Source organism: Chionomys nivalis, chromosome 19 (genome assembly GCF_950005125.1).
Source record: "Chionomys nivalis chromosome 19, mChiNiv1.1, whole genome shotgun sequence".
NCBI classification, from domain to species: Eukaryota; Metazoa; Chordata; class Mammalia; order Rodentia; family Cricetidae; genus Chionomys; species Chionomys nivalis.
This window is the reverse complement of record NC_080104.1, coordinates 12,747,862-12,762,419: the sequence shown is the minus strand read 5'-3', so window position 1 is coordinate 12,762,419 and position 14,558 is coordinate 12,747,862. Positions and strand designations below refer to the sequence as shown.

The window sequence follows — 14,558 nt, the reverse complement described above, 5'->3', positions numbered from 1 at the left end:
ATGCTCTCATCCTTCAATTACTAACACTAGTCTTTCTGACAAGAGAATATTCACTGTAAAGTTAAGCTGACTCATCCTCCCCTCATCACATTACAGTGTATTTTACGTATGTAAAATTAGTAATACTTAAAAATCTAATTTGATTGAAATGCAATCATACATCTTCTTTTCCAGCTAGTACTTCTTTTTATTTGTTCTTAACTTTCTCCCATTTGTGTTTTGGTGTTTTTTGGGGGGGGTGGGAGGGTAGACACGATTTCTCTGTGTAGCCCCAGCTGTCCTGAAACTCACTCTGCAGACCAGGCTAGTGTTGAACTCAAGATCTGCCTGCCTCTGCCTCCCACATTAGGATTAATGGCTTCCACCGCCACACCCTGCATTTGTTCTTTTCCAGAAGTTCTGAAATTATCTTGCATTTTCTATATTACAACCTCACTGTACTTTCTATGTCTGAGTCTCACAATACCCTGACTACTTCTCTAGCACTGTATGCTTTCATCTGCTGTACTTTTAAATTTACAGTAAAACGACTACATCATCCTCCGTCTTCTACTGTCCGCTCCATCTGCCTTGTCTATCACGTGGTTGGCTGGATGAGAGTCCTCTCCACCACTGGGGCTGGAGCTGGAATGGAGCTTAAAGTCACTGGGAAAAGGGAATCAAACTACTGCAACCTGAGAACCACTTTCCTTCTGCTCTGCACCTGACCCTTCCCACCATCCAGAAGCCTGAGAAATGGGGTCACTTCATACGACCCAAAGAACGCAGGCTGCAGCTGGGGCCTATTCATTCAAGGCCAGAACACACACTGGTGTCCACTACTCTGTGACTTAATAAGGTGACACAAGTGGAATGCTGGCATCTGTTGCATTTAGTGTAGCAAATATGCAATACTGCAACCCTATTACAAGGAAACCAATCACAACCTGACCAAGAAAATCAAGCATTGTTTAGTATTATTATTTCTTTGGGAAAGCAAGTCCTAAGACATCCAATTTATAAACTTTCAGAACACAACTCATTCACTGAGCTGAGGTCCAGCTATCTCTTTTATAAGATTTTGTATTTTGTCTCACAAGGCATTCTGAAATAAATACACAAACTCACTTAGACAGGGCTTCACAACCCATCAGTTAGTACTAAGTATTACTATGCTAAACTGTGAGAAAACAGACAAGGTAAAAGGGAGAAAAAAAAATGGTTTGTTTAAGACCACATAGGAAGCCTATCTCTTTCCATACTTCCCTCTCTATCACAGTCCTTGCTCATCGCAGGAATGTTTCAAAGAGACCTTTCATTCCTCACACTCAGGATCCTGTTGTGTTCCACTTACTGGCTGATACATACCATCTGGCTTTGCACTGTTTTGCTGATTTCCTATGCAGCAATGAGGCAATCCTAGACCACTGGTTTTTCCCATATTTCATTACCGCTGCTTTCAAAATTTCATCCTAAAAGAGTTGCCAAAAAGAGTACATTTCAGTCACAAGCCTCCAAATGAGAAAAGACAAAATTTAAATAACTCCTACAGATTTCCTATAAAGATACACACAACCATTTAGAAAGGGGTGGTGTGAAAACTTCATTAACAGTTAATGATAAATAGCATAAAAGAATCAGAAGATGAGCCGGGCGGTGGTGGCGCACGCCTTTAATCCCAGCACTTGGGAGGCAGAGGCAGGCGGATCTCTGTGAGTTCGAGACCAGCCTGGTCTACAGAGCTAGTTCCAGGACAGGCTCCAAAGCCACAGAGAAACCCTGTCTCGAAAAACCAAAAAAAAAAAAAAAAAAAAAAAAAAAAAAAAAAAAAAGAATCAGAAGATGACTGGAGAGCTAGCTCAGTGGTTAAGAGCATGCACTTCTTTGCAGGAGACCTGACGTCAGACGGCTTACCAGCTCCAGCTCCTTGGACCCAAAGCTCGAGCTCCTGAAGGCAGCTGTACTCATGTGAACATGTCCATACACAGACACACACTTCTTTTTTAAAAGATTTACTTATTACGTATACAACATTCCTTCCATGTGTGCCTGCAGGCCAGAAGTAGGCACCAGATCTCATTATAGAGTGTTGTGAGCCACCATGTGGTTGCTGGGAATTGAACTCAGGACCTCTGGAAGAGCAGCCAGTGCTCTTAACCACTGAGCCATCTCTCCAGCCCGACACACACTTTTTTAAAAAAATGAAAATAATCTTTTGTGGAGGCCTGAAAATGTGAGCCTATTTCCACCTGAACCAAAAGGTACTCTTTTGGGGTCAGGGTATTTAAAGCAATTGGAAACTAAACACGGGCAAATTTCAGTACTCACTGGAATTCCTTCCCGATACTATCCTATATGATTCTCCGTTTTATGATGTTCATTCACATCTTTATATTCTTTACTATATTTCTAAATCGCCACACCTCTACCCTGGCAAAAGGTATTTTTGTTGAGATTGTTGGTCCCCAACAATCTTTGTTTTTTAAGAAGAAAAAAAAATCCTTTGAAGGACATTTTACTTGCCCCCTGAATAAATTGGAAGTAGAAAAAGTCAGGGCTGAAAACACTACTTTATGACAGACTCACAGAGATTACCTCTCAGTGTGCATCTATCATTCTCTTCACAAAGGTAAAGTTCGCATATATATATTTACTCAAAAAAAAAAAAGTTTTCTGAATATCTACCTTGAACCAGGTTTTGAGTACTCCGGGAAAGAGAGCCAAAGATGTCCTATCCAGGCCTCAAGAAGCAACCTAGACTGTAATTCAACATGACATTCCTCTCCAGCACCCTACTTACCACAACAGCCCAGGAATGCACAGCTCCCTCTATCTCAGTCAATTCTCTCTGCATACTCCAATCTCCAAATGCTCTTTCACCAGGGTACCCAAAACACATCCCAAACCAGGACAACCTGCCAGGCGAACTCAGACACTAGAGCTCACAGTCATCATGAATGCAGCTGAGCACTTTAGTGTCGGGTTTTTCCACAAGGAACTTGAACTGCAAGCCTTGTCCTTGAGTCTCTCCACTCATCTTTCATTGCTAGTTGGGAGAAGGCTCACCTGGTATGCATGAAGTCCTGGGTTTGAGTCCCAAGAGACTATGCATGGTACACACTTGTAATCGGAGCACTGGAGGTAGAGGCAGGAGGATCAGAAGTTAAAGGGGTTCTCCTCATCTACATACCAAGTTCAAAGCCACTCTGGGCTCCATGAGACCATATCTCCAAAACACACATACCTGCAAAGTTTTGACCAACACAGAGGAATCCCGCTGCTACCTGACTTTGTGATTCTGCTTCTGCCTCAGAAGTCATCTCTTCTTTAGTTTAAATAGACTCAATGCAAGCAGGTCCCTTCTCAGTGCCTTCATTTATGACTTTAATGAAGTTTTTCTATACTTCAACCAACGTATACACAGGAGGTACCTATCCCACAAGACTGATTCCCAAACATCACCAAGCAACCTTCTTCATACTATTCATACTAATTCTACAATTCCAAAGTCTGGTCCTCTTGCAGTGATGTCTGATGAGGAAAACAACCCATTTTTACTGAAAGTCTACTAATGGGCCAAGCAGTGTTCTCAGTATTTCAAACTACTAACTCACTGCAAGAGGTAAACAGTGTTATTTGACTTATTTTTTAAAAAAATGAGTAAACTGGGGCCAGGCGGTGGTGGCGCACGCCTTTAATCCCAGCACTCGGGAGGCAGAAGCAGGTGGATCTCTGTAAGTTTGAGGCCAGTCTGGTCTACAAGAGCTAGTTCCAGGACAGCGAGGGCTGTTAACACAGAGAAACCCTGTCTTGAAGAAAAAAAAAAATTGAGTAAACTGAGACTTAGAGAAGCTAAACTCCACTGAAGTGCTTGCAAAAACAAAATAAGCTGTAGCAAATGAAAATGGGTGCCTGGAACTAGCTCTTGTAGACCAGGCTGGCCTCGAACTCAGAAAGATTTGCCTGCCCCTGCCTCCCAAGTGCTGGGATTAAAGGTGTGTGCCCAGGTACATCTAACTCTTAACAGGACAAAGACTCAAAAGAAGTGTTCTGAGCTAAGTCTGGAGGATGGTCAGGAAGATGGCAAGCAATAGGAAGATATCTCAATAAGGCACAGACATAGGGTATTCATACATTCAGTGCATTTGATTAAATGCACGAAAACTTAATTTCTATTTTACTTCCTTTCTTCTCCCGTTCCGCTCACCCGTGGCATGATCTACTACATTTCTGGAAGCAAATACGTAGTTTGTCCTAACTGGCTCCTATCCCGGCAAGGGCGGTGCAAGGTAAGAGACAAGACCTTGGCATCTGCAGAGCGGACAGCTACGCCCCTGTATCAGAGAAGCAGAGAGGTGCAGGCGAAAACGCGCCACCTGCCCCACTGTAAGGAAGTCAATGAAAAACAAAAGTTGCAGCCAAAGCGACTTCTATCAGAGCGAAGCACTGGGTAAGAGCCAAGAAAGAAAGGAGCTGGAGAAAAACTACGCTTCCGCAAAGGTCCAGTCTAGGCAGCCTCGGGGTCCCAGGAGAGAGTGAGGGGGCGCGTCCCTAACTGAACAAATAAGTGTCCAAGGGCCTAGCAGATGCCAGGCGGCGAGCGCGGGGCGACAAGTCGCGACCTCGCTCCCCCCCGAGGTGCTCAGGTGAGGCGCGGCCGCACCCACGCAGGGCAAGGATCCCCGGGGGCCCTCACAGTTGCGGTGCCCCACGGAGACCCCGCGGGACAGCCACGGCGCCCCGGACCTCCCCGCGCGTGCGCACAAGCTACCGGACCCGGCTGAGGGCAGCGGACGGCGGGAAAAGCTGCCTTACCTCGGTATTCCTCCAGACGCCTCCTTTGATCATAATCCGAGGCATCTTGGCGGCGGAGTGTCCCGGCAAGCGGCCGAGAGGAGCTTCGAGAAAGTAGTAACGGCGCTCCGGTCACGGGAGGCAAAGAGGCCACTTCCTCCAAGAGCGACCTTCGCTTTGAAGAGGTCTGCGCAGGCGCAGCTGGGGCAGCCCGGTAAATCTCGCGAGATCTCAATGACCGAAGGGAAAAAGACGCGGCTTGTTTGGAACCTTAAGACTGACAGAAAATCATCAAACCGCTGGGGCCAAAGCGTCCGACGTCGCGCGCAGGTCCGAGACAGGTTGGAGGAAAAACAAAACTCTCGCGAGATGACAGAGGTGGCACTTGGCTGGGAGCGCAGGGACGGGATTGGTCCTGGCGTCACGCGGGGGTGGCCAGTGGGAATGACAGGGGCGTGGCGTTCCCACCCCGGGCGGACCCGAAGACGGCGTGGTTAAGTTGTTTAACGGAGCGCGGGCCGTGCCGGGCGTCTCGGCGATCCTCACGGGTCCTTCGTGGGATCCTCGGGAAAGGGCAGCCATCAGGGCCGAGCGCTGGGTGCGGGACCGCTTGCTTCCGTGAGATCGTCCATCTGAGCGACGTGACTGCTCCCCCAGGACGTCCCTCGCCCTTCCTGGAAGAGCCACGCAAACTTCAGCGCAGCCCCGGAGGGGCTCAGAAGATGGCCTAGAACCCCATGAAAATATCACGCCGGCGTCTTTCACTCGTCGCTCGCCGTTGGGGCTCTGTCAGTTGCCCGACTCTTGCCCCTGCAGTCTGGGTCGGCGGCGACTGAAAAGTGGGACGAAGGACTCGCTTGTTCGTAAATTCAGAGCCCGGTTGCGAGTCAGCAAAACCTCGGTAAGGTGTGCATTGTCAAACCCTCTGCCGTCTCCTCTCCTTGTTCCCCACGCAGACTTCTTCACTATTCCAAAGCAGTTATTTGACGCCACCCCAGGTCGCTAGGGAAAAATAGTAGTTTTGGTTTTGGTTGTTGTTTGTGCTTCCGTTTGCCTCTTCGAGAACACGTGACGAATTTCCTGATTCGATTTGTTGTTTTTTTTCCTTGAAATAAGAAATTGTATCAATAAAAAAAGCACTGCTTTCTGTTGGAAGGGGGTAATGTATTAGGTTACACATGGATTTAGCCAGCTACAGTTCCATTTCACTCAGCTCTGTCAACTGGCAGTATGCCGGGTGAGAAGCAGTTTTCCGCCTCTGGGACTCTCTGCATTGCTTCCTTGTAGAGATGTATAACCCTTCGCTCGTGCCCACCTTGCCAGCAACACATCTCTGTTATTATCACACCCAAAGGCACGCATGCATGCGCATATGCACACCAGTTGGCTGACCAGATCAAAGCAGAGCTAAAGACACCTCCCTGGGAATTTTTACAGCAGGATCCAAAAGAGGTCAGTGTGCCTGCTGGCCTATGAATCTCTAACCTCCCATTAGATATTGTGGACTGCCTGTGTTTTGAACTATAGAGACAACGATGGAAAGAAAAGGCATCACAGATAAAGTGAAAAACAATCAAAACACAAACTCTAAAGACTTAGAAGTAGGTTCTGGCCTCAGCATGGTCCCCTGGATCGAGATCATTCTCAAGTCGTAGCTGCTTCCACCGTCCCCTTTTGGATTCAGCCACTGGATTTAGGTATCCAATACTCTTCGTGCTTAGTGTGGGGTGAAGTTCTGTGCCTGCTGGCCTGCGAATCTCTAACCTCCCATTAGATATTGTGGACTGCCTGTGTTTTGAACTATAGAGACAACCATGTCTTTGGTGAAAATCTGAGTCAGATGCACCAACACTGCCCCTTTTATTGTGTGAACTGGGCCTCCAAGTGATATGCTTGCCCCTTCTGAGCACAGCAGCCCTGTCAGCTGTCTTTGAACACCTGTGAACACATAGACTTTGTGCCCCTTCAGGATTCCATAGATGGAAAGTCTGGAACCCCTGAGATCAGAGCCCCACATCCAGAAACACCACACATAAATCTGCTATCCTCACAGTACCACTCCAGCCTCATCAGTCAGAATGAGATCCCAAAAAAGGGTTCCTCCAGCACAGGGACTGTCACCATCAAGTAGCCAGACTGTTATCACTGTGAACCTTCAGCAAAGCAAGCGGCCACTTCTAAAGAGAACTGCGCCACGTCTTATCCAACATACTTTTCCTCAAATGTCCCTCAGAAAATCAGTCACATGGAAAACTCCATAAATATGTTTCAGGATTTCACTTAAAAAAAAAAGTAGCATTCCCCATCCTCCACTTTACCAAGATTAAAGCCAATAACAAAAGCTATACATGTTAACATGTACATTTCATTTGGAAATACTGTAGAGTCTTGACACATGTGATCAAGTTAAGATGAGATCATACTGGTGTGGACCTAACTCTAGCCAGTGATCAGAGTCCTCACCAGAAAAGGCCTGTGCATGTCTAATTCTTACCCCATTCACCAAACTTCCTCTTACTACATTGTGATTTTAAGATTTTTTAAGTGGCATGGAGGAATCTGCTCTAAAACAATTTACTTATGCCAGGCAGTGGTGATACACACAATCCCAGCACTCAGGATATAGAGGCAGGTGGATCTCTGTGAGTTTAAGGCCAGCCTGGTCTACAGAGCTGGTGCCAGGATAGCTTAAGGCTGTTACACAAAGATAACCTGTCTCAAAAAAAAAAAAAAATACAATTTAGTTATGCACGAGAACATACACATATGAAGTTCATTGGAGTGATTCTTGCAGCTATCATAGCTGCCACAGTTACCACTCCAGCTGTTCCAGTGGCCTTAACTCCTAGCCAAGCCATAGCAACTGTAAATTTCTATTTTCAGAATGAACACTTTAAGATGGTGTTTAGTAACTGACTGCACCCTTCTGTGATTTTCAGGACTTGATAGCTATTCTTGGTTGTCAACTTGACTGTATCTGGAATGAACTACAATCCAGAAATGGAGGACACGCCTATGAGAGATTTTCTGCTTGGTTTGAAATGAATGAATCTACTTCTAGTCCAGGCCTTTGAGGTAGGAATAAAACACACACCTTTGATGTGGATCTTGAGGCTGGAAGACACAGGCCTTTAATTCAGATCTTGAGGTGGGAAGGCACACCTTTAATCTGGGCCACACCTTCTGCTGGAAGTCTAAGGACATAGAAGAAGGAAGCTTTTGCTATTTGCCTGCTTACCCTCGCCTAGCCCATCCGTTCTCTCACTGGCATTGGAGCATACTTCTTTGAGATTCCAGCGTATGCAAAGACCAGCTGAGACACCAGACTTGTAGGACTGAGCAACTACTGAATTTAGACTGTCTGTTCACAGCTAGTCATTGTTGGAGTAGCTGGACTGCAGCCTGTAAGTCATTCAGAGAGAGAAAGAGAGATTCGTTCTATAAGTTCTGTGACGCTAGAGAACTCTGACTAGTACAGATTTTAGTGCCAGCAGTGGTTCTAGAGAAAGAGAAGTATAAAGATGAATCTTTTAAGTATCTGGAATAGGCTTTTCAATTCACCAGCACCTTCAACTACAGCCACTCCCTCTCCTGGGATCTTGGAGAATGCTGAAAGCCCATGGTGTGAACTGTATTACAAACTTAAAGAGATAGAAGCATTTGATTATCCTGATTCACCAATTGTAAGCGACAGTGGATTTGACAACCTTGTATATGCAACTTTTGACAGTTTGGGGGAAAATAAGGAAAATAATGCTGCTGGTTGGTTTCTCTTACTATCTCTAGATAAACTGATAAAGGATAGGAATGAGCTCCGTGATAAAATTAACCAACTTCAGAAAATGAAGAAGGATAACAAAGAACTTAGTGACAAAAATGACCAGCTCCAGATGCGAATAAATAGTCTAAAGGTTTCTAAGTGTGCCCTGGAAGAGAATTTTCTTGCCAGCAGCCACAGAGCTCGAGTTGTGGAAAATCAAACTGAAGCCCTCATTATAAGATTGGCTGAACTACAGCGAAAATCCACGGCTCAGCCCCAGAGGGTGTCAGCGGTTAAAGTAAGGGCATTAGTTGGTAAAGAGTGGGATCCTGTAACTTGGGATGGGGATGTGTGGGAGGACCCTATTAAAGCTGAGAACTTTGAACCCTCAGATTCTCAAGGGCTTATCTCACCTCAGGAAATAGTACCCTCGGCCCCACCCCTTGAGATACTGCCTTCTTCACCTTTCACTGAGGAAATTAATCCAGCAGTGACTTTCTCTGAAGGAGATGCCAATCAAGGCAATACTGATGTCCCTCAGAGCCCACCAAGAGTTGCCTCTAGATGTATAACTGGACCTAAAGCAAAGAAGGCTTCTAGAGGGGAGGTAGAAAGTGTAGTCGGTGAAGAGGTGCACTACACTACTAAGGAGCTTAACGTGTTTGCTCTTTCATTTAAGCAGAAGTCTGAGGAATATGTGTGGGAATGGGTTTTAAGGGTGTGGGATAATGGTGGAAGGAACATAAAACTAGATCAGGCTGAGTTTATTGACATGGGCCCTCTGAGTAGAGATTGTAGGTTTAATATGGAAGCTCGCACAGTTAAAAAGGGGGTCAAAAGTTTGTTTGAGTGGTTGGTTGAAGCATTTATCAAAAGATGGCCTACTGAAAAGGAGTTGGAGATGCCTGATCTCTCCTGGCTTAGTGTTGATGAAGGGATTTTAAGGCTCAGGGAAATTGCAATGCTAGAGTGGGTGTATTGTGTAAAATCTGAACCTTCTCAATGGGAGGGTCCAGAAGACATGCCCTTCACTAGTCCTATAAGGCGCAAAATGGTGAGAGGGGCACCAGCACATTTGAAAAGCTTTGTGGTCGCCCTGTTCCTCGTGCCAAACCTTAGGATTGGAGATGCTGCTGCTCAGTTGGATGAATTAAATGCAATGGGTTTAATTGAGCCCCAAGGTAGCAGGGACCAGGTGGCAGCACTGAATTGCCCAAGGCACGATGATCATAATTATATCGGCAGCATAGAAAAAACAATGTTCATAATGGCCTAACCAGTAATGGTCAGCACAGACAAAGTGAATTTTATTTTGGCATGATTTGAATGGACCTTTGGTACTGACTAATCATGGTGTTTCCAGGCATGACATCAATAAGAAGCCTGCTGCATTTCTCTTTGATCTGTATAAGCAGAAAAATTCTCAAACAAATGAAAGAAGGGCTATACTGGGCCTTGACAAAAGACATTCTTGGCCAGTGAATCAATTTCTAGACTTGAGTCAATTTGCAGACCGAGAACCTCTTAAATAAACGGATGGCCAGGTTCCCCTAGGAAAGACCCTGAAAAGATAGCTAAAAGCTTTACAGTTAGTCTTTCTCCAGGCTTCCCTGCAAGGGACCTATGGCCTTTTACAAGGGCAACTGTACACTGACAGAAAGGAAACAATCAGACTTTCCAGAGTCTATTCGATGCTGGTCCTGAATTGACATTGATTCCAGGAGATCCCAAGAAACACTAGCCCTCCAGTTAAAGTATGGGTTAATAGAGGCCAGGTGGTTAATGGAATTTTGGCTGAAGTCCAACTCACAGTAGGTCCCCAAACTCATCTTCTAGTTATTTCCCCAGTACCAGAACGTGTAATTGGGATAGATATACTTAGAAGTTGGTACAAATATCACATTGGTTTCCTGACCTGTGGCGTGAGGGCTATTATGATTAGAAAGACTAAATGGAAGCCTTTAGAATTCCAGAGGCAACTGCCAAAGAAAATAGTGAATCAGAAACAGTAACACATCCCTGGAGGAACTGCAGAAACTAGTGCCACCATCAAGGGGTGGTAGTTCCCACACATCTCCATTTAGCCCTCCTATCTGGCCAGTGTGGAAGACAGGTATGAGTTATCATGTAAGTGCTCACCAAAAGGTGACTTCAGCTGAGGAGGAGTTCAGTAATCAAGTAGTAAGACCCATTCTCTGCACAGTTAGCCTCTCTCCCCAGCCATTCCTGCCATTGCCCAGTGGGCCCATGAACCAAGCAGCCATGATGGCAGAGATGGGAGTTGTGCATGGGCTCAACATAGACTTCCATGCACCAAGGCTGACCTGGCTACAGCTGCTTCTGACTGCCAGATATGCCGGTAACAGAGACCAACACTGAGCCCCAGATATGGCACCATTCCCCAAGTTGACCAGCCAGGCACCTGGTGATAGGTTGACTACATTGGACCACTTCCTCTGTGGAAAGGACAACGCTCTGCCCTCACTGGAGTAGATACTTATTCTGGTTATGACTTTGCCTTTCCTGAACATAATGCTTCTGCCAAAATACCATCTGTGGACTTAGAAAATGCCTGATCCACCGACATGGTAGTCCACACAGTATTGCTTCACCAGGGAACTCACTTCGCAGCCAGAGAAATGCAACAGTGGGCCCACAGTCAGGAATCCACTGATCTTAGCATGTTCTCCACCATCCTGAAACAACCGGCCTGATAGATGGACTAGCCTTTTGAAAACAGTTACAGTGCCAATTAGATGGCAGCAGCCTGGAGGACTGGGGCAGGGTTCTCCAAAAGGCCATATATGCTTTGAATCAACATCTAATATATGGTACAGTCACTCCCATAGCGAGGATCCATGGATCTAGGGATCAAGAGGTAGAAAGGGGAATAATTCCAGTTAGTATCACCCCTGGTGACCCACTAGGAAAAAATTTGTTTCCTGTTCCCGTGACCCTAAGTTCTGCTGACCTACAAGTTTTGGTTCCAGACATTCCGTTGTGTTGGAAGTTCAGCTTCCCTCTGGTCACTTTGTGCTTCTAATGCCCTTAAACCAACAGGCTAAGAAAAGGGTAGCAGTTTTAGGAGGGTGATTGATCCAGATTACCAAAGGGAAATTGGATTGACTCTCTACAATGGAAGTAATAAGGATTCTGTCTGAAGTACAGGAGATCCATTAGAGCATCTTTTGGTGCCACCATGCCCTGTGATTAAAGTCAATGGGAAATTTACAACAGCCTAATCCAGGCAGGATGACAAGGGATACAGACACATCAGGAATGAAGGTATGGGTCTCACCTCCAGAAAAAAAACCAAGACTTGCTAATGTGCTTGCCAATGGTGGAGGAAATACAGAATGGGTAGGAGAGGAAGGTAGTTATAAATACCAGCCAAGGCCACATGACCAGTTGCAAAAAATGAGGATTATAGTTGTCATGAGTATTTCTGCTGTATTTTGTTAACACATGTACAGATATTTGTGTTTTCTTTTAATTCCTTATATGTTGTAACATCAATTAAAAGAATACTAATAGGATGTCCCCCAAGGGACCTTGCCACATATTTTAAATTTATAATGTGTTTGTATTATATGAGGGATAGTTATATCATGTTAGGTGTAATTATGACCTGGTTAAATATATAATAAATGTGTTTGTGATTGTACATGAGATAGTTATAATGATTAGGCATATTATGACCTGGTTGTTTTCATTTGGAAATTAATCATGACATAAGAAGATATGATTGTGTGTCAAGTTAACAAGAGGTGGACTTGTAATGGCTATTCTAGGTTGTCAACTTGACTATATATGGAATGAACTACAATCTTGAAGTGCAAGGCACACCTGTAAGAGATTTTCTGCTTAGTTTGAAGTGGATGAGTACACTTCACATCCAAACCTTTGAGGTAGGAATCCACCTCTGTTCCGGATCTTGAGGTGGGAAGGCACACCTTTAATCTTGGCCACACCTTCTTCTGGAAGTCTATATAAGGACATAAAGGAAGGCTGCTTTTGCTGTTTGCCTGCTTACCCTCACCTAGCCCATCTGTTCTCTCACTGGCATTGGAGCATACTTCTTTGGGATTCCAGCATACGCAGAAGACCAGCTGAGACACCAAACTTGTAGAACTGAGCAACTACTGAATTTAGACTGTCTGTTCACAGCTAGTCATTGTTGGAGTAGCTGGACTGCAGCCTGTAAGTCATTCTAATAAATCCCCTTTCTATAGAGTGAGATTCATTCCGTGAGCTCTCTGACTCTAGAGAACCGTGACTATGAATGCACAAGGACTAAATCTCAAGGTGTGATCTTTTACAGGGGTAGCCATTCTGATTGTCTTCCTTCTCAAAGTCTTATCATGCCTTTGCTAACATTTCAAAAGGAACCGTGAAGGAAGTGGTGCAGATTTCAGGCTGGCCCTACAACACACTATGCCTTGACCAACCAGTGACCATCTAAATCAACATGCTTTTTCTTTAATAAAATAAAAAGGAGGAACTGTGGCCATGCATTCATAAAAATAGGTCTTATATTCTAAGAGAATGGAGCTTTTGCTGGACCTCACAGCCAGAGTTAGTAATACACCTTGAGGTCACTTGAGACTGCTGTCCTACTATGTGCTCAGCCTATTTGTCTACTGTGCCTTTAAGAGAACAATGCAAGAGCCAACTTTACTTACCTTGAATTTCCCATGTAATCAACTTTTTTTGTTGTTTGGTTTGGTTTCAGTTTGGCAGGGGAGGGGGGTGTTGTTTTTGAGACTGGGTTTTTATGTAGTCCTGACTGTCCTGGAACTTGCTATGTGGACCACATTGGCCTCCAGTTCACAGAGATCCTCCTGCCTCTGCCTCCCAAATACTGGGATTAAAGTGTGTACCACCATGTCCAGCCCATATGATCAAATTTTACAGATTAAGCTAATACATAGCTATAATCTTGAGTTATCTACTCTTTCATGCTGCTGACCCAAGAATCATGCGTGTCTGTTTGTACATGTGTTATGATAATCATTTGCTAGAAATAGCTGATAGGCTGAAAGGAATCTTACAAAATGAGTATCTACAAATGTTAAAGGCAATATTCAGATATTGCTTGATAAAAAAGAAAAGGAAGTGGCGTGGGTTACTGCATAAACAGTACGTGAAGAATGAGGCAGCAGTGGAGGGTGATAGTTCAGAGACAAAGAGAGCACCTAGTTTTGCCAGCAAACAATAGAGCAGTGGTTCTCAACCTTCCTGAGGCTGTGGCACTTTAACACAGTTCCTCATGTTGTAGTGACCCCCAAACATAATATTGTTTCTGTTGTTTCTTCATAACTGTAATTTTGCTGTTATGATTCATAATGTAAATATCTGTCTTCTGTGGTCTTAGGTGGCCCCAAAGGATGGTGACCCACAGGTTGAGAACTGCTGCACTAGCGGTGAGAGAGTTGTGAAATGCTGTCTTCCCTGAAGAGCTGGGTCAAGAAGGACCCAGCCCTGTGAACAGCTTGTTCTCTGACTCCTGCTTCTGAAGTCAGGAGAGAATCCATTTCTCTTTTTTCAAGAATTTTTCTTTCTTTTTTTTTTTTTTAGCACATATGTTTTGCCTGCATGTATGTCTGTGCACATTTCTGCAGTACCCGAGAAGGCCAGATGACAGCTTTAGATCCCCTAGAACTGAAGCTGCACACTGTTGTGAGCCACCATGTGGGTGCTGGGACCCGAACCTGGATCCTCCAGAAGATAAGACAGTGCTTGTAACAGCTGAGCCATTTCTCCAGCCCAGAATCCACTTTTTTATGCAATGGCAAGTTAAAGATAATGCACTTTTCTTTTTCCTTTTTAAATTTATACTTTTTTTTATTTGACGCAAATGGATGATTTGCAGGCATGTTGGATGCCCTGAAACTGAATTACAAATGATTGTAGTTCACAACACGGGTCCTCTATAGGAACAGTATACACTCTTAACTGCTGAGCCATCTCCCTAGCCCCTCTTTGTTTTTTTAAGACGTTCCAAGTTGCTCTGACATAGAACCCC

The 14,558-nt window shown here is 44.8% G+C and overlaps 2 protein-coding genes across 4 annotated transcripts in view; one reads left to right on the top strand and one right to left on the bottom strand.

Annotated features, from left to right (window-relative positions):
* Positions 1–5,115, bottom strand: part of Cdc5l (cell division cycle 5 like) — a 37,704-nt gene extending 32,589 nt beyond the window's left edge. Inside the window, exons 1-2 of the mRNA XM_057794536.1 lie at positions 4,795–5,115; positions 1,348–1,451 (exon numbers count right to left, since the gene is read on the bottom strand). Coding sequence (XP_057650519.1) covers positions 1,348–1,451; positions 4,795–4,839 — 149 coding nt within the window. The 5' untranslated portion in view covers positions 4,840–5,115. The remainder of the gene's footprint in view (positions 1–1,347; positions 1,452–4,794) is intronic.
* LOC130890532 (Friend virus susceptibility protein 1-like) lies at positions 4,998–12,979 on the top strand. 3 transcript variants are annotated; one of them, XM_057794537.1, is made up of 2 exons: positions 4,998–5,674; positions 7,713–12,979. In XM_057794537.1, exon 2 carries the CDS (start codon positions 8,295–8,297, stop codon positions 9,807–9,809), a length of 1,515 nt encoding a protein of 504 aa, XP_057650520.1. In that variant the 5' UTR covers positions 4,998–5,674; positions 7,713–8,294; the 3' UTR covers positions 9,810–12,979. The 3 variants fall into 3 exon arrangements, with proteins under 3 accessions (XP_057650520.1, XP_057650521.1, XP_057650523.1); XM_057794538.1 differs by lacking the exon at positions 4,998–5,674 and adding an exon at positions 5,894–6,225; XM_057794540.1 differs by lacking the exon at positions 4,998–5,674 and adding an exon at positions 6,251–6,470.
* The last annotated feature ends 1,579 nt before the right edge of the window (positions 12,980–14,558 follow it).